Source organism: Sceloporus undulatus, chromosome 4 (genome assembly GCF_019175285.1).
Source record: "Sceloporus undulatus isolate JIND9_A2432 ecotype Alabama chromosome 4, SceUnd_v1.1, whole genome shotgun sequence".
Classification (NCBI taxonomy): domain Eukaryota; kingdom Metazoa; phylum Chordata; class Lepidosauria; order Squamata; family Phrynosomatidae; genus Sceloporus; species Sceloporus undulatus.
This window is the reverse complement of record NC_056525.1, coordinates 132,187,540-132,212,137: the sequence shown is the minus strand read 5'-3', so window position 1 is coordinate 132,212,137 and position 24,598 is coordinate 132,187,540. Positions and strand designations below refer to the sequence as shown.

General features: G+C 39.8%; 1 protein-coding gene across 1 annotated transcript in view; it reads left to right on the top strand.

Moving 5' to 3' along the window:
• The window catches only part of LOC121928421 (metastasis-associated protein MTA1-like), a 92,224-nt gene extending 68,257 nt beyond the window's left edge, over positions 1–23,967 (top strand). The window contains 4 exon segments of the mRNA XM_042463088.1: positions 1,442–1,477; positions 14,901–14,932; positions 20,463–20,614; positions 23,280–23,967. Coding sequence (XP_042319022.1) covers positions 1,442–1,477; positions 14,901–14,932; positions 20,463–20,614; positions 23,280–23,418 — 359 coding nt within the window. The 3' untranslated portion in view covers positions 23,419–23,967.
• The last annotated feature ends 631 nt before the right edge of the window (positions 23,968–24,598 follow it).

The window sequence follows — 24,598 nt, the reverse complement described above, 5'->3', positions numbered from 1 at the left end:
TTTTTCTGGCTGACCCAGTCTGCAGTATTTCTTATGTTCCTTGATTCGTGGTAGAACACTGCGTTTGGTGATCCCTATATAGACTTGTCCTTAGCTGCATGGTATGCAGTAAACGCCTGCAGCCGTGAGAGGTTCTCTCCTGTCCATTACTGAGCGCAGCATTTGCTGGATTTTCTTGGTCGCTTGTTCAGACAGGGAAGCCATTGAAATCCATAAACACCTGGACATTTTCAACAGGAAAGAAGAAATTAAAGAAACCCTTAAAGTAAACAAAGTTTGGCTAGTAGTCCTGAAAAACACCAAAATCAAGACCCAGCATATGCAAATGCCGCAAGCGCAAGCCCCATTATTTCCAATGGGGCTCCAGCACACGCGGAATTCCCCTTACACGGAGGGATCCGGAACGGTCATTAATTAAATAGACACCCTGAGACCTTGCCATGCAACAACAAAACAATACACAGATTAACATGTAAATCACTTCCTCTCTACCAACAGTATATACAGAGATGTGAAGGCCTGCAGAAAGTTAGGGGAAAAACATCCCCCCCCCCCCCCCCGACTCGTGCTAAAATAAAATATTCCATAATTTTCTTGCTTTCCTCAATTTTTTCTTGTTTTTTCTGGGTTTCTTTTCTTTCTTCATTTTTGGGGAAATGGGGGCGGGGGACCAAGAAAAAACAAGAAAAAAATTAAAAGGAAGAAAATAAATTATGGAATATTTTATTTTAGCATGATTCAAGAAAAAACCTAGACAAACATTGTTTTTTTCCTAATTTTTCCACGGGTCTTCACATCTCTAAATCTTCCATTCTCACTGTTGTGACTGTATTTATTGTGATCTGCTTGCAGACTCAATATTTTATGAACAAAGCAGGATTGTATGGCAGAGTTGCACGACTGATTACTAAAGCCATAAAAAAAAGATTATGCATGCTTAAGTATGTGATCAGTGGTGTATTTTTCCTTACTTTCATTAGCTTGCTATGAAATGGTAAACCTTGTGAGTATTTTTAAATATTTGCAATAATTATGCCCTAAAGTAGTTACAGAGGGAGGCAGCATGGTAAGAAATTTAGTTTAAAGAGAGATATATATTGTTAACATGATAGTTAAGCAAAATTGTTTCATGAGCCTCTAATATTTTCTCCTACAATTAATATAAAAATGCCCAAGTACCTACAGATATGCATTTGGTGCTATGGTCCATAGGAGGGACTTTTTAAATCTAGCTTTGTACCTGCTATACATATCAGTATGGGTTACTGTTAACAAAACAATATTGCTCGGCACTGCCCACAGTTGCTGCTTAAATTAAATCAATACCTCTGTCAAAATAAATAAATCCCTGTACAGATAATATTTAACACTGTTCAAATTGTTAAAATAATACTGTATTGGGTTATTGATATAATCTTTTTTTTTCACACTGTTATACCAGGCAACATGAAGAAGCGCCTTTTGATGCCTAGTAAGGGTAAGATCTTGGATTTGTTCTCATCTTGTGAAAGAAGAATGTGGTTTTTCTTGTTTCACCTGTTGGATTTCCAAGTTTCCTTTCTTGTGCTTCACCCACTCATTTTGTGCTGTACGTAAATATTGCTTGTGTAATGTCCATATATGTGGTTCCCCTTCATAGTTTTCCTGTATTTCATATGCTGTATTGTGAATTTAATTCATTCCTCTTCTATACCACAATTTCTAGTAATATTTCTAATTTATAGTATGTTGGTAATTATAGTCTTCCATTCGGAGAGGAATAACTCTATTGGCTTAAAAAAAAGAACTACATTACTTTTGGATTTAATAAAAAAATACCTGTAGTGTGCAGACCCATTTCCAAGTTTATTGTAGCCAGGAAAGGGAGCTTGGACCAGCTGCTTTCTGTTGGCTTTCTAAAGCTAACTTCACCCCTCCAGTACCTGCTTTTCACTTCATTGGTGCTGACAAAGAGTTTCATCCCATAGCAGTGGCACCTTATATTGTTGCCGCCGCCAAATAAAACCATTTATTCATGAGCACACTTGAAGGAGAACTGGAAGTTGTACTACCTTCTCCCCTAAATGCTTGAAAGTGCATGTAGACTGTGCATATACTTTGCTGTCATTGCAAGGTAAGATGATTTACAGGCCAGCAAGTGTTGTGGGGAGAGGATGGGACAGCTGCCAGCCTTACATAGTAGCCATACTTGCTCTAGTGCCCTGCCGTTATCAGGTGAGCAACTGAGTGGAAGGCTGACAACTTCAGGATTGCTGCATTGATGCCAGGGAAACATGTGATAGTGAGTTGTGGAGGTTGGGCCATGCAACTTATCAACTTTGGTGGGCCATGACAAATGTTGTGCTATTGTGAATATCTATACCAGGTCTGCTTTATGTGTATGGATTTTGAAATACCTAACATAAATGTTCTGGTTTGCCACCACTCCAAAGGAAGGTTTCCCTACCTGGAGAGTGATCACCACTGTTTCCTCTCTACTTGATCTTGTAGATGCTACAGCATGTCTAGTCTGCAGCCAGATCAATGTTTTTGCCTCTGAACATGGTGTCATCTTTGGGGAAAATAAGTAGTTCAGGACAACTTACAGTATACAGAAAACACTGTGTATGTGTTTTCTAAGACCATTAGTATGTAATAAAATACAATCAAATAATCATAAAGATCAGCACCTTAACAGATGTAGCACTTGCCTGGATGCCATCACCAAGAGCCACAGGTAGTTGCCCAACAGAAAACATTCATCAAGTGTATTGCAGTCAGAGCCTCTTTAGCTGATGTTATAAACCAGTCAGTCTGTGATGAAGGAAGGTGACTCATCAAGTACTTGGGTTCTGATCTAGGGTTTTGTAGACTAGAACTGACACCTTGAACTGTTCACTGACAGCCTGTGCAGATATTTCAAAACTAGAGTGATATGCTCACCTCTTTCTGCCCTTGAGAACACACGGATTATTATTATTATTATTATTATTATTATTATTATTATTATTATTATTATTATTATTATTAACCTTTACTGTATTTATAAAGTGCTGTAAATTTACACATTTACAGATGGCCACTTTGTGCAACAGATGCCAATTCTTCAAAGAAAACTTCATATAGAGAGTATCACAGTAATTCAGTCAGGGCATTATCTGAGCATGGACTATCATCTCCATGTTCTGCTGGTCTAGGAACAATTATAGCTGGTAGACAAACCATAGCCTCACTGCTGAGGCCACCTGGCTAATTATAGCTGAAATAAGGAACAGTCAGATTTAGGAAGTAACACATTTTCCCATAGAGTTACTTTTTGCCTGTGACAGCTATGGGTATAATTTATTAGAGTGTAACAAGATCAATTGTCTACTTGTTCTGTGTTTTGGGTGTGTGTGTGGGGAGTCAACCTGAGCAGTGGGACCCGGGGAAGAAGGAAGAGTCACATGTGTCGTGTTACAGCAAGAAACAAGGACAAGGTCTCCGTGTCAATTCAGTCTTTAAAGTATATGTCTGGCAAGTGGTGGTTTAATACATTAGGACTTTCAGTAGGTTGTTTGTTTGTTTTTTGAGTCAAACTGCCACACCAATATGGATGTTATTTTGAATTCTTGATATTTATCCTATTGGATATATTCAGGAAAATGGAGGTGAATGGAAAAGGAAGTATGCCTCACTGTAGAAAAATCTAGTCAGTTTGGCAGTACTGTAAACTATAAATCCCATTCATCTTTGTTTAGATGGAAAAGGGGAGGTTGTAGTCAAATACATACAGGAAGAAAGTAGTAGGGAAAAATTTGGTTTCTGCTCTTTCAACTCAGATTGAAATCTATGCCATATCTCAGGCATTACAACCTCCAACCTCAGCTACTACAGCCTCCCACTCCAGGTCTAATTCAGATTCAGTAATCATTCCAACAAGAAAATCCCCTCTGATTTTGTGGGGGCCACTAGATCCCTCATCTCCTATGAACAATGTCAGAGCCTTCATTGACCAGATGATGAGAATGGCAAAGTCCCTAGATCTCTCCATCATACAACCACAGCCTCAGATAAATGACCTGATTTTCCACTATGTTCAGATTCAATGTACTGTATTTTAAAGACCACATTTTCCCTTATGAACCAGCCTGCACTCTGAGATCTAATGGGCATGCTTTTCTCTCTGTCCTACCAACCTCGCGGGTACATTTGGTGGAAACACAGGCTAGGGCCTTTTCAGTGGCTGCCCTCAAACTCTGGAACTCACTTCCCAGAAAAGTTAGAATGGCACCCTACCTACTATTTCACAGACAAGCAAAGACATTTCTGTTCCAACAGCCATTTGATATAAGGCCCATCTTGCTAATTGTTGTGTTGGTGTGTGTGTTTTAATATATGTTTTAACCTGGTTTTAATTTTTTTCTGATTGTTTAATTTTTTTATCTTTTGTATTTTGTGGATTTTTAATGATGTTTTTTAATTGTCGTAAGCAGATTTGGGCCCCAATCTGGGGGGAAAGATGGGATAAAAATCACAATACCTTCTGCACTACCTATGCTACCAAACCATTCCAGGTCATCTGTAAATCCTGAGTGACTCCTCAATACCTTCCACGTCCACCAAGATCAAAGCCCTTTATAGTCTTCAGTACTCAGGTGTGGTTTGGCTTGGTCAACATCCAAAGCCAATTCCATTATCATAGATGCAGTGTAATGCCAGGTATTTTGAAGACCCCACTCATTGCCAAGTGATAAAGTGGGGAAGAAACTAGATTCAGTGCAAAGCAAGTTCTTTCCATCTGCTTCTCTCATCTGCAAGATTTTGAATTACCTGGCCTGCACAGGCCACCAGCTACTCTGGGGGAAGTTGCCTCTTTCTTTCAGTAAATTGGGGAAATGAAGATTGACAATTCATTGCTCCAATCCAAAGCTCATAAATTGTCTAGACAGCAGATAATGACCTCTTGCCACATACTAGACCATGGTGGTAAATCTTTCACCTGCACCATGGCCCTTCAAAGACATGCTTGGCTTCAGTCTTCAGGGCTCTATTAGCAAGCACACTACATGATCAAAGACTTGTCATCTAATGACAATGGCCTGTTCAACACAGAAACAGATACAAAATTGGAACACATGCAGAAGGTGTGGTCCACAATTAAGAAGTATGGATTCAGTCATCTGGATTGATAAGCATAACAGTTTTCCTTTAGAACAATTAATTTTGTTTGAAAGGCCCAGTAGTAGTTTATCTATTTCTCTCAATCTTCGTACATTGCTTTCCACTTTTGCAGGATATCTGGACTATTCACTTGATAGCTAATAGACCTTTTATTTGTCAACAAGCAAGATGGTGCCATGCAAGACTGCCTTTTGTGAAATGTAAAATTAGACATTTTGATTTCCTGACTTTTCTGGTTATTAAAGCATTGGCTCTGAATGCCACTATTATTTCACCTCCTTTAAGTGACAAACCTGGACCACGTAACATAAATAGATCAAGTAAAATATCAGTTAGATCTATCTTAGTATTCTGCTCTTTGATCCATCTAATTCCAACAGTGCGCTTTCTATTTTTATTCCAAGGTTGCTCTGCCCAAACTTGCAAGTCATCTGTGCATGAAACAATTGTTGAAAATTTGTGAGCAGTCCCAAGCTCCAGGGCCCAATCAATAATTTTATAAGAATCAATAATTTCTTGTGAGTCAGATTCATTAGTTGTGCTTCTTTTTTGAGGTCAAAATGTAAGGTCAAAATTATTAGAGGATCTGTTACTCTTTCTGACTTGAGTGACTATCAAGGTAGGTGAACATGCTATGATTAAATAAGATTATTATTAATTATCTGGTGGTTTGAGCTTAGATATTGTTAAACTCATCCTTCTTTTCATTTGCCATTGAAGCCATCGCAGAGCTTGGAAAATTTCTTCAGATCAAGACTTAAGCCATTTTTGTTGTAGCTCTCATCCAGTGTGTTTCATTGCTTTGAGCACCTCAGAAAAACCAGAGAGTCCTTTGGGTTCCACATAGCTGGAGACACTGCTTTGGAGCTACTCTTTCTATAGCCTTATACACCTCACCATTCTTCAGTGAGACAGGGGTATTCACAGTAGCTCCTGCCATGTCAGCCAAAAAATCCTCTAGACCTTTAAAAAATCCTTTGGATTCTGTAAGTTTCCAGAAGTAACCCATCCTGATCAATGTGTAACAATAGGACAGCATGTCTTCCACTGTTGAATCAATCCCAGTGAACACTGCAACAAAAAACAAGTCAAAAGTGTTATAAGCAATATGCATTGCCTCAGTTATGCGTGCCCCATGTTTGTTTTGAGCTAGCCAATTGTAGGCAGGTAGCAACGTTCATGGGTTCTTCATATAGCAGAAAATATTTTAGGTAGAGTAAATTATCACTTGAAACAATATACAGTGGGACCTTGTTATCCACTGTGGTTTGGTTTCATGATCCCCCGTGAATAACAAAATCTGTGGATGCTCAAGTCCCATTAAATATAATGGCAGAGCAAAATGGTGTCCCATATATAAAATGGAAAATCAAGGTTTGCTATTTGAAATGTATACTGTTTTGGAATGTTTTCAAGCCGTGTATGCTTGAATCCATGTATAACAAATTCGTGGATAAGGAGAGTTGACTTTATTTAGCTAAAGGAATCATAGAAGTGTCTCTAGATAGCTTTTCTGACAGAGGCTTCAAAACTAGCTTAAAGACAACAAAAGTTATAGTTATGAGCTCTATAAACAGATAGTAAACTTACATCTTATGGTTTTTAGAAATATGATGTAATGGATAAACACCTGTTCAGGCACTTGGCCAAAACTGCTTTAAGAGTCTACATACATATTGCTTAACAACCTCCGTTCACTTGTTTTTGACCTTTAAAAGATTGAAATTTCTATGGTTGAATGTCTGAAGAAATTCCTTCCCCCATGTGTTCTTTGTGATTTGGGAGAATATGAGCTTCTATTGAAGCTTCTTCACAGTTGAAGGCACCATGGGTGGGTGAACTTTCAGTGGGGAAAGGCTGGCTCATGGTTCACATGCATCCCACAAGCTGTGTTTGTAGCCCTAGGGTACACAATTTCCCCCCAAATAAATTATTTGTTGTTGGTCTTTTTGGCCACTGAGTATCCGAAACAGTCTGTAGAGGGTGCAGAGGCAATTTTACCATGTTTTTGCCCCCCAACCCAGCTGTTTTTGGTCTAGAATAGGCCTTCTTTATAACAGAAAGTTATCTGGAAGTTTAAAAAAAAAGTCTCCTGAAGTTAAAATGGCCCAGTGAATGCCAAAAATATAGTAAAATTGTCTCAATGCCTACTGTTTGGGGGCATTAAAGGACTTTGGATTTCTTTCTTTTTTTTCTTTTGCATGGAACGGTACGCTCATAAAGGCAGTCTACAAGGTCTCTTGTTGCCAGTGTAGCCTACTAACCCACAACGTTTGGCCACACCTGCTGTAGAGCATCAGCTCTTCATCATTATATCTCTATAAAGGCACATCTTGCTAGTTAATTCTCATCTTTCAGGCTCCTACTAAAGATAGCTCTTCTGTGAAAGGAGTTACCCTAGTGAAATGGAAAAGTCTGGTGCTAGGAACTTATTATAAATTTCAAAACTTATTATACCTTTTATTTCTTTTCTTTTTTTATTTTTTTGACATTGTAGTGTCTTATATGAATGAAATGCATTTAATGGGGAAGAGAGCCCCTTTGTAAGCTATGATGAAAATGAAGTTAAAAATATTGTTTAAAATAGAAATACAGTTGTCCCTCCCTTTTCACCAGCTTGGAGTCTGCGGTCTCGCTCTTCGCGGGAGGGACAAGTGGAGAGGGACGTGCCGTTGTTTTCAATGGGACTCGAATATTTGCAAGTCGCCATTTTCGTGGGGGGGGGGAGTCTCCAGAATAGATCCCTTAAAAATTGGGAGGGGCTACTGTATATGATTTCCACAGCTAAAACTTTGCTAGACAGTAAAAATGAAATTGAAAATTATAGCTGAATAAAAGATTTCCTATGCACTTTGAAAATGTATTATACCAAATTTCTAAATAGTTTGCTGTGGACTGTTTGAATCAAAGGTTTATACATGGATGATAGTAGCTAAGTCCTTATTATTTCTCATAAACTGTAATGCTCACTGTAATGCTTGTAAAGTAGTAACAGGAGATGTTTTTTACTGTGATGTCTTGCTATACAGTATACAACATGGTGGTGCAGCCAGTCCACTATTATGACTAAGACCAGTAGTTCTTATGTAACACTGTATGCATTGGCACAGGGAAATTCTTGGAGTTTTTTTTGCAGAATGGTGAAAGACTTAGGTTTGTCCTGAAGTGACAGCTGTAAAATATCTTTGGTATATGAGTTGAAATAGTGTACACAAAGCTTGTAGTAAAATGCACGTTCCCCAATAGGTATGTGCCCTGCTGTAGGCTTCTCAGCGAGTCAAGATTTCATTTCTGTTGGTTATAGGCTTCTGTGCATAAGTGTAGCAAGTCTAATTGTTTTTCTGTCAGTGGTAAAAGGTCCTGAAGCTGTGATTATGTTCAGCTGAGCACAGATCAAGCACTGTTGTCATCAAAGTTATAAATGTCTCCATTGTGAGGCAATACAACATAACTGGAAAATGCTTACATTCAGTGTAGGCAGTGAAAAAGCTAAGCAGAACTGTTAGTGTTTACAGCCTTTATCCATTTTTTTTCTGTTTAAGAGGAACTGAACATATGCTAGAAATCCTATACAGATGTTTTTAATACCAAGAGAGGGTAGACTGGCCCCATCCTTGTTGTCCTTTTGTGAGCAGGCACAGGTTGGGTTGCTGTGGAAAGGAAATTTAATCCAGGGATATTTTAATCAGTTGCTCTAAATGAAATATTTTAACTACTGTTAAAGTTGATTTTCATAACTCTTTGTTTTATGTTTTAAGTGGTACTGCATTTTCTGCCTATTGGTAGCCACCTTGAGTCCCATTTGTTAGCAGAAATATAAGATAAATAAATAAGTAAATCACTTCTGGGTGACATTAATCTGGCCAAAAAATTAGCATGTTCTGAAGCAAGCATTGCTTGCTTCTCTCCCAAGGAGGTGCTAGCCTAAAGACAGTTAAATCTGACATCAGTATATGGAAAATATTTTTTCTGTATATGGAAAATATTTTTTTTCCCTTGTTGATGGCTTTATTGCCATGTGAGTGCAATATTTCAAATGCACGTGAAGAGGATCACAGGATACTATTGTTCTGGATTCCTTCTTTTCTGCCAGTCCAATCATTAATAAGAAAAAAGTGGTGTATAATTAATAATAAAGATGGCATATAGTTATTTTCTATATCATGTTTATATTGGAAGATAAAATGGTACTTCTTTTCCCCACAGAACTGCATGTTATATGAGATTATCATGCATGCAATTGTATGTATTGTTTGTTTCTTTATTTATTTATTAAACTTAACCCCCATCATCCCATGTTTACAAGTGAACTCAAATTGGTTTGCAGCATAAAAACATCATATAATACATATCCACTATAACATTAACATCTCAAAACAGAACAAATATCAGAGAACATAAATCATGGAGGATCAACTCAAAAAAACTCCAACAGAACAGTCAGCTATAAAACTTTTGGTAAGGAAATACTAGGTTCTGTAGGCTAATTCATGGGGTAGCCAGAGGGTGAGAGGTGACTTGAAGGCACATGCATAGGTCTGTTTGGCTAGACAGCTAAAGGACTGGGGCTTGATGAACTTTACTTGGGAAGATATCCCAAAGAAGAGAGTTATTATGTGCATTCAAATCATTTCCAACTTATGGCAAGTTTAAGGCAAAACTATCATGAGGTTTCTTGGCAAGATTTGTTCAGAGGGAGTTTACTGTCACCATCCTCTGAGGCTTATAGCATATGACTTGCCCAAGGTAACCCATGGCCATGGTTTTCAGAGTCATAGTCCAAATGCTCAAACCACTACACTATGGTGACTGGCTGCTGAATGGAGGCCACTACAAAAGCAAAACCCTACTTTTCATGGTAGCTTACTATATCTCATTTAGTTGTGGGATTTGGAATAATATCTCAAATACTGAACAGAGCATGCAAATAGGAAGGGGCAATGTTTGAGGTGCCAAGTCCCAAGCCATTTGAAACATAAAACCAACATGGACAGTTGAACTGCTTAATAATTATCTGTTCTGGGCTGCATTTTCCTTACTGCATCATCTGCTCCATTTCCCCCAGATTGAGCACTGTTTTCCTTTTGGGATAAGACCAAGGCAAAGAAGGTGTTGAATAGTTTTCCCTTTTCTCTGTCCCCTGTTAGCATTTTGCCATCTTCTTCATGCAGTGGCCCAACCATTTCATTGTTCTTCCTTTTGCTATGGACATTGCCAAAAAAAAGCCTTTTTTATTGTTTTTAATCTCTCTTCTAGCCTGAGCTCATTCTGCCCTTCAACTTTTCTGACTTTCTTCCTACATGTGCTAGTTATTTGTTTGAATTCCTCTTTGGGATTTCCCCCCTGTATATTTCTTGTACATGTCCCTTTTAAATCCTAGCTCAGTTGAAAATTCTTTAGACATCCATCCTGTTTTCTTTAGACACCTTTTATCTTGGAACTGTTTGAAATTGTGCCTTCAATATTTCACTTTTCAGAAACTCCCATCCATCATGAGAGTGTTGTGTGCATGTGTCTCAGTAACATCCTCATTGCCCCAAATAGTACTCGGTGGGGGGGGGGGTATTCTAGACAGGTTGAGGGAATGGAATCATAAAATTAAATAACTTCCTTCCCCAAACTATATTATTTTGAATTAATTTCTTTTGAAGGCTTATACTGTGCTTTTCAATAAGATTATCCTAAAGGAGGTTTACAATTGTGCTGTCAGCATGCACAAACACAGAATCCAGCCCAACAATTCTTAGCTTCTTGCTCTCTGTGATTCTCACATATGAGGTCATTCTATACCTGTGTGATCTTTGGAAGCTTCTAGAGCTGCATTCTCACAGTAAGTCTTTCTCCTTGCCCACATGTATATAAGCTATGCTTTCCCTCCAAAACCTAGTTCCTTTTCATCTGCCATCATGGAAGGATCTTTAGAAAGTCTCAGCATTTCAGCATTTTTTCAGTTCTTTTTTTCTGTCTCCAGGGGCTTATGGCTCCAAGACTTTCTTCAAAAAGTATCTAGTGGAGCTAAGATCCCTCATATTTTCTCTTCTACCTGGGTGAGAAGAGGCCCTCCAGACTGAGGCCCTTCAGGCCAAAATAAGCTGCTTCATATTGCCTTGGTTATCTCCTCATACCTGTCCCAACTGTGGGGCAACAGCTCGAGCCTTCAATGACCCAGACCCGTTTGGCCCCCTCTTCAAGCCTCCTCAGACAACAAATTGGCACCATCAATTCCAATACTGAAGGAGGTTCCTAAGGTCTCTTCCAAGTCTCAAAAACCTATTCTCATAGAATCATAGAGTTGGAAGAGACCGCAAGGGCCATCTAGTCTTACCCCCTGCCATGCAGGAAATCACAATCAAAGTATCCCCGACAGATGGCCATCCAGTCTCTGCTTAAAGACTTCCCAAGGAAGGAGACTCCACCACTCTCCATCAGTAAAAGCATTAATCTTCTGACAAGAAACTGCCTCACAATGCCAAATATAATTTTTGACTGCACCCACTTTCACCAGGCAGCTACAAAACACACTTTTCATTTCATAATCAGCAAGCACACTTCTTCAGAAAGTCAGACACTGTTGCTACAGCTCATAGAATCATAGTGTTGGAAGAGTCCACAAGGGTCATCCAGTCCAACCCCCAGCCATGCGACCTACAATCATAGCACCCCTGACAGATGGCCATCCAGCCTCTATTGAAAGACCTCCAGAGAAGAAGACTGCACTGGCCTCAGAGGAAATGTGTTCCACTGTAGAACAGCTCTTACTGTAAGGACGTTCCTCCCAATGTTTAGGTGGAATCTCTTTTCCTGTGGCTTGCATCCATTGTTCCACATCCTATTCTCTGGAGCAGCAGAAAATAAGCTTGCTCCATCCTCAATATGACACCCCTTTAAATACTTATACAGGGCTATCATGTCACCTCTTAATCATCTCTTCTCCAGGCTAAACATATCCAGCTCTCTAAGTCTGTCCTCATAAGGCATGGCTTCCAGACCCTTAACCATTTTGGTTGCCCTCCTCTGGACACATTCCAGATGTATGGGTCCTGCATATAATTTGACAAGGGTATTCCATGGACTGCCCCCAGTAGGGACCTTTAGGCCCATGCAGCCTTGGGCCTTCTCAACTAGGAGATTTTAGTGCTTCTACATAATAATTGCATAAAGTGAGCTGTCCCATCCCTAACACCTGTTGGATTCTACTCAAGAGCTGAAAAAACAACGCAGTTGCCACTGTTGGTTGATTTTTCTTTTCCTTTTAGGCCCTCTACATGGGAAGGGAGTGGGAATGTACTGTGGGTGTATGTGCCTTCAAGTTGTATGTGTTACAGTAAAAGAAAATGTTCTTGCGTTTGGGTCTATTTTTATATCAGTATGTTACACTAGATGTCTAAAAATCAGACTGTTTGTTGTCCAGGTTGCACTGCTGAATTTTACACAAAAATGGTAAATGGAGAACTTGTGAGAAGCAGAATGGAGGCCAGCTACAAGTAATTAAAATAAACTGTTGCAGAAATCTCAAATTTTCACACTGCTTTTCTAGGTTGTTTTCCAAGTTCCAGTAGCCAATTTCAAGTTGAAATTCTAAACAGGAATTTCCTAGAAGCAAAAGGGTACATAACACATCAAGAAACATTTTTTTAAAAATAATAGAAAAAAAGAAAGGTCTCCCTGAAGAACTGCTGCTAAGATTCCTGAGACAGGGAAAGAAGAAAGTGCTAAAATACTGTTGCTATAATTCCAGAAGTTTAAAAAGTGGTAGGAAAAGAGAGTCTAACATACTCCTGGTAATATTCCTAAAGTTAAAAGTAGGGACAAGGGATTTCTTGGATCTCTTGCCAGTAGGTACAGACTTGAGCAGTCCTGGTTAGCAAGAAAATGAAAAACGTCTCTTTGAGGTACTGTTGTTAAGATTGCTAGGAGGAACACTGCATAACCAGTGAGGCTTGTCTTCCCATAACAAATGTTGCTCCACATTCAGGTGTGGATGGTTTAAAAGGCTGCATTTTTCCAGATGTAAAGGAGAGCAGAAAGGCAGGTTGGATAGCTTAGTGAAGCAGATACAGATGTATCTGTGGAAAGTGGCTGTTTTAAATCTGCCTGTGGGCTTGACCATCTGCCTGGTCGGTGTTAGAAATTAGATGTTGGACCAAGGCAGGCAGAAGGTAGATAGTAATTTATTGGTAAATTACTGGGAGGGTTTTAATCCCCAGAGTTACATTGCTTGGAAAAACAAGAAGTGAAATTTTATGAGAAAAGACTGTGAACTCAGTTCTTCTTCTGAAATCATACACACACTGAAGCAGTCTGTTCCCTTAAGTCCAATGTATATGCACACCTCCCCCAACCAATATTATGTGTTTGACTTTGGTTAACAGACCTCATAGTTCTAGTAAAAAAAAAACCAAAAGTTGATCATGCAAGCCTGAATTCTGCCTGTTTCTTTTTTCTATGATACATAAGGATGCCAATACTGAACAGTTCTATTCTTGTCTCTGGCACCTCTGTACCCCTCTCTTCCTCTCTTTTTGGGAGGTCATAGCCGTGATGGGAGGCACAACTGCAGCTAGTAGTTGGGGGTTGGAAGTTGAGGGAAGACTGACACCTTGGTCCAGCTCAATGGATTTTTACAGTACCTCATCTTGCTCCACCATTTGTTCAGGATTGAAGTTACTAGAGTCTACTCATACACCAAGGATTAAACTAGATGTTAAGTGGACTTCATGTTCCCTGTGAATTTCCTTCCCACAACAGCATTTCCTCACAGATATGCCTTAGCAATTAAACTTGCAAATTAAGTCCAAGGTAGCTTCTAATGACCAAGCACAGAACTGAGAATGCTAACTAAATACAGTATATGTAGGTAAGGAAAGTGAGCCCGTGCGGCATAATGGTTTGAGTGTTGGACTACAACTCTGGAGACCAGGGTTCAATCCCCAGCTTGGCCATGAAACCCACTGGGTGGCCTTGGGCAAATGACACTCTCTCAGCCTTAGGGCAAACCTCCTCTGAACAAATCTTGCCAAGAAAACCCCATGATAGGGTCGCCATAAGTTGGAAATTACTTGAAGGCACACAACATACACAACACAGGTAAAGAAAGGCATGACAGACATCTTTACCACTTCTACATACGGGCACCCCTTTTTTAAAAAAACATGCTGAACATATTGTCCAGCTTCACCCCGAAGTTGTTCATATGTTCTTCCCTTGAAAGTAGACCTTTAATTTTTTTTAATCAAGCATGTCCAGTAAGGAATTTCGAATAGAATAAGAAAACTATTTTTTCTCTCTTCCTCTGACGATGGATAAACTACTAATAAAAACTTGATAGCTTTCATTTATAAAAACAAAAATCTAAGTCTACCTAAGACTAAATTCTCAAAACCAGTCTCCCTTTCAGGCCCCTTTGCAGTAATAGAAGCTCCCCAATCATTCCCCCCAAAATAGCATGCAGTCTCAACTCTTCAGGCAAGTACCAAGTATTTTACTGCAGCAAGTGTACACACTCCTTTTTTCCAGCTTCATTGACTACCACAGAAATAACTGGGTAGTAAAAGTATGTATTTTGGTAATGCTTTGTGAGTTAATTAATCAGATAATCTTAGATAATCACCAAAGACAACAAATATGAAAGTGATTCCTGTTTTGGAAAGTGAGCCGTTTTTGCAAACATAGTCTTGTTGTTTTGATCTTGTATATTCTTTTTTGTCTTGGAAAAGCAACGGTGTCTTACGAGGTCTATTCTCTTTCCTGTTTGTTAGGTCTGCCTAACCACGGACAAACCAGACAAATGGTAAGAGAATGTTTGTTTTTTAAAAACAAAATTCAGTAAAGACCACCATCGAAAGCTTTTAGCTGTAGACAGCTGTAAGGCATAATTACGTCTGCCTGTGCTTTTCTCAGATATTACTGCAATTTTTAATTGGCTCTACATATTAGAACCGTCAAGAAGCTAACCTAAAAGTGTAAACTTGGTATTTCATTTTTAAGGAGCCTGGATTTTACCCTTGCTAGGAATACTTTGGGAGAAATTTTACTTATATAGTTCTATCTTTTTATTCAGAAATGTTATCAGTGGAAAGCAGAAAGTTACCAGCCTAACTGATCTGATATGAAATACATGAATGGAGTGGGAAATATTTCCCAGTGCTGAAAACTAAGCTTCAAACTTCTGTGCCACCTACACAGTGTGTAGGTTTTCATACAGTATGTGCAGAACCTTTGTCTTAAAGAGCATATCACGCTTGACCTTTCAAATAACAACTCTTTCTGGCATTTCTTTCTGCTGATGGGTAATATAATCAAAGCAACACTACCATGACAAATTTCTGCCTAGAATTATGATTAACAGCTACTGAAGAATAGTTAGCAGAGAAGTTCATAGGATAAAGTATAACAGATTTACAGTCTGGATAATGTGGTAGCCATATGAACCAGTGCAATGAGGCAATCGGTCCATTATTTGGAAAAATGGTATAAAGTATCTTCCTAAATCAAAGGAATGGCTATTTGCTGATAATCAGCTTATAGTTCCACAAGGAAACTTATGTGCAAAGGTCTCACTATCTTCATCCAATGTAAAGGGCAAGGAAGCAATTCTTGTTCTACAGCTGGGGATATGTTCTCCTGAACAACGGAGCAATAGATCTAGGTTTCACAATGTGCCATTCACCAATATTGCTGTACTCAAAAGAAGAAGCACAGGCGTCAGACATTCCCTTATCTTTTTAACTGAAGTTTTTGATAGAAGATTTCTCTACTTGGAAAATTTATATAAATTGCCTTTGCAAACAGTGCACAATAATTTTATAAAATATACCTCAAGGATTTACTCATGGAAGAATTTAGTTTGGTATGTATTACTGTGGCATGACTGGATTAACTAGCTCAGTGGTTCTCAAATGATAAGGCATGATGCAAAAGGTGGGCACAAGAGTTGCTCTAGTGGAGTGCAAAGATTTTTAGGGCTCCCAGTAGGACTACCTTGGTGGGGACTGAGAAGTTGGTGTTGGTGATGATGATGCTGCCTCCACTTCAGCTGCTGGGGAAGGGGGGAAAGGGCTTGATCCAGGGGTGTACATACCTGCTATCACTGTTGTTGTTGCTGCTGTTACTTTGGCCCACAGGGTCTTTGAGTTGAAGTCTCTGTTAGTTCATGAAGAGTTACACATTTTTCATAAGGATTCAATTATCCTTTGGTTAGATCTTTCTTTTGTTCCTAAAGTGAATTATTTGTTCCACTGATCTCAAGAGATCACATTGGTAAGAATTTAAGACAATAAATTATACTTTTCAATTTTTAGTGAAGAGTAATATTTCTGCTAAACTAATAGAATAGTGTTCCAGAATGGATGGTGCTTTGGAGTTGCAATTCAAAAAAATTTGGAGGACTGCACAATGCCCATACCCTTGATATATACATTATATAAATAACATGAATGTAGTATGATATCATTTGCCATGGTTAGTCCTAGTTTTACCCTGTCTTGGAGCTAAATGAGTCCTAGTGGCATAGTGTTGGCCTGTTCTGAATGTTTGCAGAACACTGCAACCTCCACACTCAGTAATGTGCTGTTACTTGTACAGTGTCCATTTTTTCATTTTGTCTGCAAGGAAACAGACATTAAAACATTTTACCTGCAAGACTTCTGCACTCAGTGTTTGAAATCTCTAACATTTACCTCCTTATAAAACATAAATCTTATACAGTCATCCCTCCATATTTGCGGATTTGATATTTGCGGATTTGATTATTCACAGATTTCATTAATATGTTCTCTCTAGGACTGTCTAGGTCCTCCAGTGCAACTCTGTAGTCAACTCTAACTAAAAGTTGCACTGAAACACCATTTGTAGCTACTCCAGTGCCATTCTATGGTCAGTGTATGTTGGCTAGTTGCATGTTTTTTTTTCCAGCACGATAGCTGTTTGTTTTTTGCCCAAAACTGAGAAAAGCTTCAGTTTTCTATAAACCAAGACTCATGAGGAGCATATGCTTTGTTTAAAGGATGGTTAGTGTTCTACAAGCCTCCTAGAAGCACTTGTCAGATTGTTGACAAGTTATGCAGTGCCCACTTGTTCATTAATGAAGATGGTCTTACATTGATGATTCTAAGCATCTTTTTTCTCCATATGTACAGTATCTGAGGATGTAGACTCAAGTCTACAAAAGCTCATGCTACCAACATATCTTTCAGTTAGCCTCAATGGTGCTGCAAGATCCCTTTGCACACTTTTTCATATAGGTAACCACTCCTTGCCTTCTTTATAGAACATGCACCATTGAGTCCAGACAGAATCAGAGATAAAGACCCTTACCAAAAGATAAGGCTTGCATGCAATAGGATGCATTTCCTCTTTTTCTGTGAAATTGACAGTAGCATAATCTCTTTCAGGATATCTAGCAGGGATTAAATGCCAAATTTTTAATAAGCACCATGTACAGTTTTTCTCCAGAGTTCTATTATAGCATTAAGTCTTTGTGATACAAGAAAGAAGATCATCACTAGGGACAAGAAAAGGCAAGTGAAAGAGTGCTTAGTTGAAAGAGTGACTTGCCAATGTAATGGTTCGCTGAGCGAGAAGTGAAATATATATGTGCCTGCGTGTTGGTCAGTGGAGCATGGGACTTTAGCATGCAATTGAAGACTGGATTTGATCTGAGAAGGAGTCTGAAAAGAGGCAATTGAACTAAATTAATACTTGCTTCTCTGACCTGAGATGTATCAGACAGCGATCTAATGTGGTGAATAAATACTAGTAATAACTTCTGTTGCAGCATTTTAAAGCATTTTTCTAACATCTCTGAAACAACACATAGTGGATTTGAAATATATTATTTTAGGGGCAAGGTTGGTACGCTCTGGAGCCTGAAGAACTGTATTGAAGGGTAGAAGTGGTACACTCTGGATGGCTACACCATGAAATTGCAACTGCTATTTTGAACATACTTTTTAAAGTGCTTTGAAGTGGGTTTGGGGCTGAAAATGGAGGGTGAGGGTTAAGAGAATCAATAGAGGTCCCACTGGACCTTTATGGGTTTTATGTTTTCCACCCATTTTATTAAAATGTGGATGCATGCAGTGTTGATTGCAGTAACTATAATAAGTTGTATACAGTAGGCCCTTGCTTTACGCAGGGATCCGTTCCAGATCCCCTCCCCCCCGGTAAAGCTAAAAACGCATAAGCTTGAGCCCCATTATATCCAGTGGGGCTCATGCTCGCTGCGCAACCACATGCGCCATTTGTGAGCCCCATTGAATATAATGGGGCTTGTGCTCGCTGCGTGGCAATGCATACGCTCGGAGCGCTCGCGCATTTCCCAGGCAGCTTCAATGTATGCTGAAAGCTGCCAATAAGGAGCCCACGTATGACACGGACTCACTATACAAGTTTCTATACAAGATAGCATTTTTTAAAAATACCAGTCACCCACCAATTTTTCCATACTGTTTTTATTTGAATCAAAATATTATCATTGTATTGTTGCTGTGCCTTCCAGCACTCCCATCTCCACTGAAATCAGCTCCAAAGTCTATTTGAGGCGCAATTTGTGTGCACTGAACCCCCGTGCCCATAAGGGATCAGTGATCAGAATAATTGCTGTAAAAAATCTGTATGTTCAGGAGGGCTGGGTATGTATGTGTTCTTCACCGCTACCTGTGTCATGAACCCCATTCAAAATGTTTTTCTATAGGCTACCTTTCCTAGAGATGCAGTGGTTTAATGGTTAAGATGCCAATTCTGACGATCACAAGGTTGGAAGGTTGGCAGTATGAGACGCAAGTGCCACACTCCTGTCACTAGTCTCAGCTTCTGCCAACCTAGCAATTTGAAAGTGCAGTGGAACCTTGCCATACGCGCGCTCGCCATACGCGGCCTTGAGCATACGCGCTCAAGCCGCGGCACGCAGAAGGGGCGACACGTCCCATTCAATTGAATGGGCGCGCGCGCCCGTTGCGCCCCACGCGCGTCCACACCGCCGCGCACGAGCCCCATTGTTTACAATGGGGCTCGAGCATAGGCGGAAATCGCCATACACGGCGGGATCTGGAACGGATCCCCGCGTATGGCGAGGTTCCACTGTATGTAAAAGTGCGATTAGATAAATTGTTACCACTTCTGTGGGAAAGTAACAGCGTTATGGGCAGTCATGCTGGCCATATGACCACAGAATCAACAACACTAGTTCTTCAGCTTAGTAATGGAGATGAGCACCACCCCGTACAGTGAGTTATGATTAGACATTCATGGCAAGGGAAACTTGTACCTTTACCTTTCCTGCCACATTTCTAAATGCTTGGCCTCTTCACACTGCTGCTGCCATATCTCTGTCAAAGTAAAAAACTAAGCAAAATAAAAAATGTGCAAGGAATTTAAAAGTTTATGAAAATAGAAAGGTCTTTCCACAACCCAGTGACATAAAAATAGGAGACAGATAATCCTCCCTGGATGTACATGCTGCCACTGAGGAGGCATGCACAGCTTTCTGACCCAGATCATCAGCTTTCCTCTGCAGAAATGTAATTTCTTCATAGCCTGCCTCTTCCTCACCTGAGATACCATGTGCCTGCTATGATACTTCAGCCAAGGCCCTTCTTTGGATGCCTTTTTAAACTGAGGTGCTACTGAGAAAGGATCTCCTCAGTGGCGGCATGTACATCCAGGGAGGATTATCTGTCTCCTATTTTTATGTCACTGGGTTGTGGAAAGACCTTTCTATTTTCATAAACTTTTAAATTCCTTGCACATTTTTTATTTTGCTTAGTTTTTTACTTCAATTTTGACCACTGCTCTTTTGTTTTATTGTAATTTTGATTTGTTTTTGTAAGACACACAAGAAATCTATTAAAAGGGTATGGTTTTTTTAAAAGGTTAAATACTGCACTAACTACACTGTAGAAAGCCAAAAGTATTTTTCCCTCCCTTATCATACATTTTTAAGGAAAGCAGGAGATCCTTCTGTCACTTTGCTTACTGAGGACTGGAATAAGTTAATGTTTCTGTATCATAGGCATCTGAAAAAGGAGGGAGACAGGTTGTTCTAGGCTACAGTTTCTCTACTCTTTGTGTGGTTCCTATGCTTTGTGTTTTGCCTGACTGACCATCCATTTATAGGATTCTGCTGTTTTCCACTCCAGCCAGTGATCTCTCCAATACAGAAGGTGATAACTTGAAGAATAATGGGTGTCTTTTTGCTTCCATAGAAACAGGAATTTACAGAAAGAAAGAAAAATCCACTGTCTTCTTCCTGAAGTGTTTGCTACTCTTCTTTTTTATAGGAGGCTATAACATCTTTCCCCTGTTTTCATATGTTGTATTAGGGACCAAATCGAAACTTGCTGCTCAATGGGAAATCATACCCAACAAAAGTCCGGTTAATCCGTGGTGGAATCATGTTTCCAGTGAAAAGGAGGAGGATGAACTGGATTGACGCTCCTGATGATGTTTTCTACATGGCCACTGAGGAAACCAGGTGGGCTTTGCCAGAGGTAGAGCTGCAGCAGCAGCTGTGGGATGGGAGGCCAGGCTTGTGAGCTCATTGAGTATTTAGAACTGCTCAGTGATGAAGCATCAGGGTTTTCCTAGAACTGGCCAACAGTCAGGCACTTTACAAACAAACATTTGGAAAGGCAGTAGCAAACAGAGGTGTTACATTTTTGTTTCTATAATGGACCCTTGTTATACGCTGGGGTTTGGTTCCAAGATCCCCCTGTGTATAACAAAATCCATGGATGCTCAAGTCCCATTAAATATAATGACATAATAAAAAATGGAAAATCAAGTTTTGATATTTGAAATTTATGCTTTTTTGGAACATTTTCAAACCGTGGATGCTTGAATCCGTGTATAAAAAAATCCATGTATAAGAAGGGCCAACTGTATTTCAAATCAAATATTGTAAAACATTACTTATATCATTGTTCATAGATGTTTAGGGGAGTGTTTTGTTTAGATTTACTTGGTTTAGAGATTCCTGGTTCTTTTGAACTTTTAAAAAAAGAACTGGAAGGAAAGAAGGACCTACCTTATTTTAATGAGAAAACATCAATTTTGTTGCCACCACAACAAAAAAATTCAGATGTGGTAACCAGATGTGGTTCCTGGCAAGAGGGAGAATCTGGCCCACAGATGCAGAGGGAATGCTCATCTTCATCTTATATAATTAAAATACATATGTGAGACTGGGACAGAAAATTTTATCACTTGCAAATTTTGCTGAATAGTAAACAACGGTTATTTGCTCTGAATCCATGCATTTAGAACAGGTTATAAGTGAATGATAGGGAATGTCTGGCTTTTCCAGGTCCCAGGAAGTCATCAGTTCCTGCCACAGAGAGGAGAAGGAGCTGGGTGGCCATTTTTAGTTGAGAGCGTGCTTGTTGCTGAAGGGAAGGAGCTTCTGTGAGTCACATCTGTGAGTCACTAGGGGGTGGAGCTTTTTCATCCAAGGAGAACTACAGCAGAGGCTGAGTTGATTGAGCTCACCACCAGAGATTGGTGAAAAGGCCAAGTCATCAGGGCCTTTACGTTGGTGTTTACCAGAGGATTTTTTTGAGGAGGACGACCATAGCTCTGTTTCAGTCATTACTATAGACTTCTCAGTATGGACACTGAGGGAACTGCTGCTGTCACCTGCAACACTTGTGGGATGTTTGCCTTCTTGCCTACAAATGTAGAGAACTTCACATGCACCAAGTGCAAGTTAGTACAGTAGCACTCTTGGAGGAGAAAGTCCAGCAGCTGGAGTCCAGAGTAGCTACACTTCAGCATATTAGGGAGCAAGAGGATTTCCTGGACAGAACAGAACCAACAGTCTTGGACAGGGACCACACAGAGGAAGTTGCTGGGGCGGAGGAGGTCACTTCACATACACAGGAGGCAGACAGTTGGAGGACTGTCACACAGAGAACTAGGCCAACAAGGGATTGTTCTGGGAGCTTGCAGCTAGAGAATCAATTTGAAGCTCTTTCCCTTATCAAGGAAGACGAGGAAGACCAGCATGGACAGACTTCAGGGACAGAGCAGGGGACCCTGCTGCTAAGCCTCGGAGGAGGCGTGTGGTCGTAGTGGGGGACTCCTTTCTGAGGGGTACAGAAGTAGTGATTTGTAGTCCTAACAAGATGTATCGAGAGGTGTGTGGTGTCCTTGGGGCAAAGATCCATGATGTGACAGACAGGATGACAAGACTGGTTAAGCCTACTGACCCCTTCCTTTTGGTCCATGTGGGAACCAATGATACTGCAAGACACAACCTTCAGAACATCAGAAGGGATTACGAGGCTCTTGGTAGGAAGCTGAAAGAAATGGATGCACAAGTTATCATCTTGTCTCTTCTGCCAGTTGAAGGGCATAGTCCAGGAAAGGAGAGGAAAATAGCAGATGTAAACAACTGGCTCCGCAAATGATGCTGCCAAGAACGATTTGGATTCTTTGATCATGGGCTGTGGTTCCTTGAGGGGGGGGCTTCTGGCAACAGATGGGTCTCACACCAGTTGGAAGAAATGTTTTTGCCAACAGTCTCAAGAATTTGATCAGGAGAGCTTCAAACTGATTTCCGTGGGGGAGGGAGACAATATTATGGAAGGCAAAGGAGATGGGAAAAATAGTCAAACTTACATAGAGGAAAAAAGACAAATAGTGCAAGGACTATAGTGTGAGCCTGGGAATGCAGGAGTGATTTGCATGTGTATTGTTCTGTGCTGATGGCTGGCCTCAGGCTAGGAGGCTAATGCAAAAGAGGATTAATGTCTGTTAATTGGTGATCATTATCTGCTGGGAAAGCCCCTAACTCTGAATGGTTTCCCATTTGCATTTGCTGAGTCCTTATTTTGCTATTCCTCAAGACTGGTAGCCTAATTTTGTTAACTTTAAGGGTTTCTTCTTTCCAGTTGAAATTGTCCAGGTATTTGTGAATTTCAATGGCTTCCCTGTGCATCAGCAACTGTAATAACTCTTTCTGCAGAGGACCGTTTTTGTGGATAAAGCTGTTTGTAAAATTCTTTAATTCTGTAGACAAATAATATAGAAGAAAATGCTCTTATCTCTCAAAGGAACAGTTCTAGAGCAGCTTATGTAACAAGAAGATATATTACAAATACTCATTCTCTGACCATTTTTTCTTTTTTGTTTTCACTTAGGAGAATTCGTAAGTTTCTTCCCTCTTCAGAAGCCAGGCGAGCTGCAAGACGCCCATACAAGACTATTGTTCTCCAGCCCCTACAGGGCCTGCATCTACCCCAGCCTGTGAATGATGAACCAATCATCATTGAGGACTGAAACAAACTGACTGATCTATGATAGACTGGTGGATTTCCCAGAGGACCTTTCTCAGCCACATCCTGCCATATACCCTTCTGGAGGTTCTGTGGCTAGGGTTGAATCCACTGCACACGAGGAAGAACAGAACTACATTTCTTTGACTCTTGAAAGGAATTTGGACCTGTTCTGGTTCTTGATGGCCAGATTGCACATCGGTGTGCTTTCCCCTTTTTTAAAAAAGAAAGACATTTTGGTAGCAGATTTTTTTTTCTTTGCTTCTAGCTTATTCTGCTCCTTTTGTAAGCAAGTGGAAAGCAAAGTAAATTTAACTTATTGAGAAAAGTGGAGGCTAGTTAGCATACTCTGTTTTCATAAAGGGAAATCCAGATGGCTTCATTTTATGCCTGAGCTTTTATTGTTCAGATGTTTTATGAGAACGTTGTAAGTGTGTGTGTGTGTGTGTGTTTGTCAAGAGTACCATTTTTAAATTCCATTTACATTATTTCTTTGTAGTTAAAGTGCCAATGTGTATCTGTAATATCTGGAAATATAGAACCTGAAAACTTACTTAGTTTAGTTGATCTGTTATTTCTGGTTCTTTATAGTTTCGGATCACGTCAACTTTTTTTTTTCCTTTTTTTCTTTTTTGCTATTAATGAGTCCATGGGAACATCCTGTAAGGAGATCTCTTATCCATGGAAGGGTGGTGGTGATATTCTGATTTAAAAAGCTAGGTATAGTTATCTATCTTAATTTAGTCTTCCTATGGAAAGCTTCTGGTGGAGTTTCAGCCCAGAATACTGCTATTCTCTTCAAGATCCAGCCTGAATGAACAACTTTCTTCCTATGGCTCAGTTTCTAAAGAAGCCTCAAAGACAATCTAAGAACACCAAGACTAGAATATATGCTAGTTTCTTCAGTCATGTCTGCTGATTCCCAAAATGTCCCTAATAAAGAAAAAGAGACAGCAGCAGTGGCAGCAGCATGGTGTTGACTGTAGCCATCTCCTACGGTTTCTTTTCTGCTACATTACCTGCTAAAACCATTCCAGCTACTGTTCACTTGGATTCTACTGCCTTTGCCAGTATTCCATCAGCTGTAATGTTATCTCCCACATTTTTGAAGTCAGTTCCAAATAGTGACTTCTGAACCTTTCAAGGTCTTCTCTAGAGTGTTGCATTGCTTCTAGTGAATAAAT